Source organism: Mus caroli, unplaced genomic scaffold (genome assembly GCF_978045245.1).
Source record: "Mus caroli unplaced genomic scaffold, Mus_caroli_1 scaffold_10, whole genome shotgun sequence".
Taxonomy (NCBI): Eukaryota; Metazoa; Chordata; class Mammalia; order Rodentia; family Muridae; genus Mus; species Mus caroli.
In genome coordinates, this window is record NW_028227265.1 from 114,967,685 (window position 1) to 114,970,536 (window position 2,852).

Genomic DNA, 2,852 nt, shown 5'->3' on the forward strand with positions numbered 1-2,852 from the left:
CTCCAATTGTAACCAGTAAGAATGTCCCAGGACAGCCTGTGTCCCTCTCACATAACATATAAGGCAGGAAGCTGTTCTTATTGAACAGTGCAGGAGGAAATCACCTGGGGATCCTCACATTTGCATAAGGAACACTGAGTGTGCTCTCAAAGGGCCACTCCTTGACAAGACAGATAAGGTGCTCTGTGATACATAATTGTAATTTTGAGGTTCTATTCAGTGTTGAAATCTACCCAGGAAGCAGTACCTGGCACTATATGAGACACTGAGCTCAAGTCCCTCTGCATCTCTGCACCTCACCAGGCTTCAGTCATGAGGATCCATTGCCTTCTCTTCACTTTTCTCCTGGTGCTGCTGTCTCCACTTGCAGGTGAGTCAGGGGAGTATGGTGATCCCACACTGATATGAGAGAAAACACCCTATATCATGTGTGTGTGTATGTGTGTGTGTGTGTGTGTGTGTGTGTGTGCCTGTGTATCTCTGTGTTTGTCTCTGGAGTATCCCTCTCTTTGTATCTTTCTCTGTTTCTCTGTGTTTGCATCTCTCTCTGTGTCCTTATGTTTCTTTGTCTCTATGTTTGTGTCTGTCTATTTGTCTGCCTGTCACTCTCTTGCTCTTTCTCTCTCTCTGTTTCTGTGTGTGTGCATGTGTATACCTTTATGTCCCTTAATCTTTGTGTGTTGGTTTGTCTCCCTCTCATTGTGTGTGTGTGTGTGTGTGTGTGTTCCTCTGGGCATGCATCTGTCTTTCTGTCTCTATGTGTGTATGTCTGTCTCTCTGTGTATATGTCCATCTCTATGTTTCTATCTATGTCTTTTTCTCCTTTTTACAGATATCATCCTTACTTTCGCATTTTTCTTTCTTTCTTCTAAGCATTTTAGAAAATATGTATTTTATGACCACTAACACAAACGAAGGACTCTTTCTTTTTCCCTTGAAGTATCCTAAGGTAGACACATGCTCTGCTGATCTGCAGCACTTGACTTCCATTTCCTAACTCCTGATGCTAAGCTTATGATAATGAAATGAGTGTCTGATAGATAGCTTAAAAACAATAACATGAAGAATGTTTGATTCTTACCTGAACAGAAAGGTATTAATTTAGAAATCTTTATATATAAGGAGTAGAGTCTCTGCTTACTCTAGAGAACTCTCCAGAATAACCAGCCCTGCCTGTGTTTGAGAACTTCCTCTCCCCCTAGCCCCATGGAATACAATTAAGCACACACTGTCTACAGGGTTAATGAGGCTCATAGCTCAGGGGAGGCTATGAAATCCTGTCTCCCAAACTTTTGCTTAAGTGTATTTAGTGGAAAAGATTCATATTCTTTAAATTATGTGTATATGTATTGATGTGTGTATGGCTATGTGCCAAGTAGTACAGCACTCACAGAGGTCATAAAAGGACATCTAACCTCTCAGAGATCAAGTTATTTGTCACATATGGGCTGCCTGATATGGTACTAGGAACTTATATCAAGTCTTCTGCAGGAGTGGTATGCACTCCTAAAGGCTGAGCCATCTTTCCAGCCTCCAAGCTGTGTTTCATACTTGACTTTAGACAAACAGAATAATGGGGTTAGACAACTCACAAGAGGGAGCTAAAACAATTAATGAGCCGGAGAGGAATTGATGAGCACATCTTAGGCCAACCTGTGGCCTCTATATGTGTGTGCACACATGAACATTCATGTGGACAGTCACACTCAGTGTCTGTTTCAGATACTAGAACAAGTGTCTTGTGTGTAGAAAAGCAAAGGCAGGGCTGCTGAGAAGCAGCTAGGGACTCACACAGAATGTTTCCTGAGTTCCTACCTGCTGACCCTGAAAACCCCAGTCAGTGAGGAGTGGAGCAGACCCTTCAATATTTGGGTTCTAAGAATACTGGCACCCCCTCTACACTGCAACAGTGCCTTTCTCTATCAAGAATTGGATTTAGCCCTGCTAAAACAGACATCCCTGTTTGGGCAGAACAGCCTTCTGGGATCTACTTATCATAAGACCCATTAGTATATATTTCTGTCCTGTCACTTTCAATTTTAATGTGTGGTTTTTCTTACTTATCTTTCAGCTTTTAGCCAAAAAATCAACAATACAGTAAGTTGTTTGAGGAAAGGAGGCAAATGCTGGAATTGGTTCATTGGCAATACTCATCAGATTGGGAGTTGTGGAGTTCCTTTCCTCAAATGCTGCAAGAGATAATAGAGAGGAAGACCAAGATTCTGTGAACCAAAGAAAACACCAGAATTTGTTCCTCCGTGAAGATGGACAAAACTTAAACCAAATTAAAGTTTTTTGATTAAATACAAACAAGGGCTGCCTAGGAGCTGTATGACCTCGCAGTTTGTTTTTTCATGGGCTGAGTTCTAAAATCCTTGTAGAAGTCAATCAGTGACATAAGTAGGCTTCTCTTATGCTTCTGGACTTTATGGATATCTATCCAGTCTCTGATATGCTAATTGATTTCCTGTAGACACCACACACAGCCATCATTCCTATGTTCTTCATCATTTTGCCTCTTCAACATCTTTGTTTTGCCCATCCAATCCCAAAGAAAGCCAAAGATGGAGACTCCAGCTTCTCTTTAGGTTGTGCCTCTTAGTCATTTATGCCTTGTGTGTTTGTGATTAAGACTTTAATGCACACTTTGTCTATGAAAGCTCTTGAGTGTGTGTTCCAGAGTCTCTTATCATTTATGTACTGACCACTGATAGAATATATTGCATCATGTTATTTTAAATTGACTGGCCAAGTTGAGTAAGTGGGGTGCTTTCTTACATGTAGACATAAGACACATGAACTATGGAAAACAAGGCCTTATTGAAAGCAATAAGAAGGAAGAGCAAGGTTAA

At 41.0% G+C, this 2,852-nt stretch overlaps 1 protein-coding gene across 1 annotated transcript; it reads left to right on the plus strand.

Annotated features, from left to right (window-relative positions):
* Positions 1-312: 312 nt before the first annotated feature.
* Positions 313-2,202, plus strand: LOC110287619 (beta-defensin 3-like). The gene is made up of 2 exons (XM_021154186.2): positions 313-370; positions 2,072-2,202. The coding sequence occupies exons 1-2, from the start codon at positions 313-315 to the stop codon at positions 2,200-2,202; spliced, it is 189 nt and encodes a 62-aa protein (XP_021009845.1).
* The last annotated feature ends 650 nt before the right edge of the window (positions 2,203-2,852 follow it).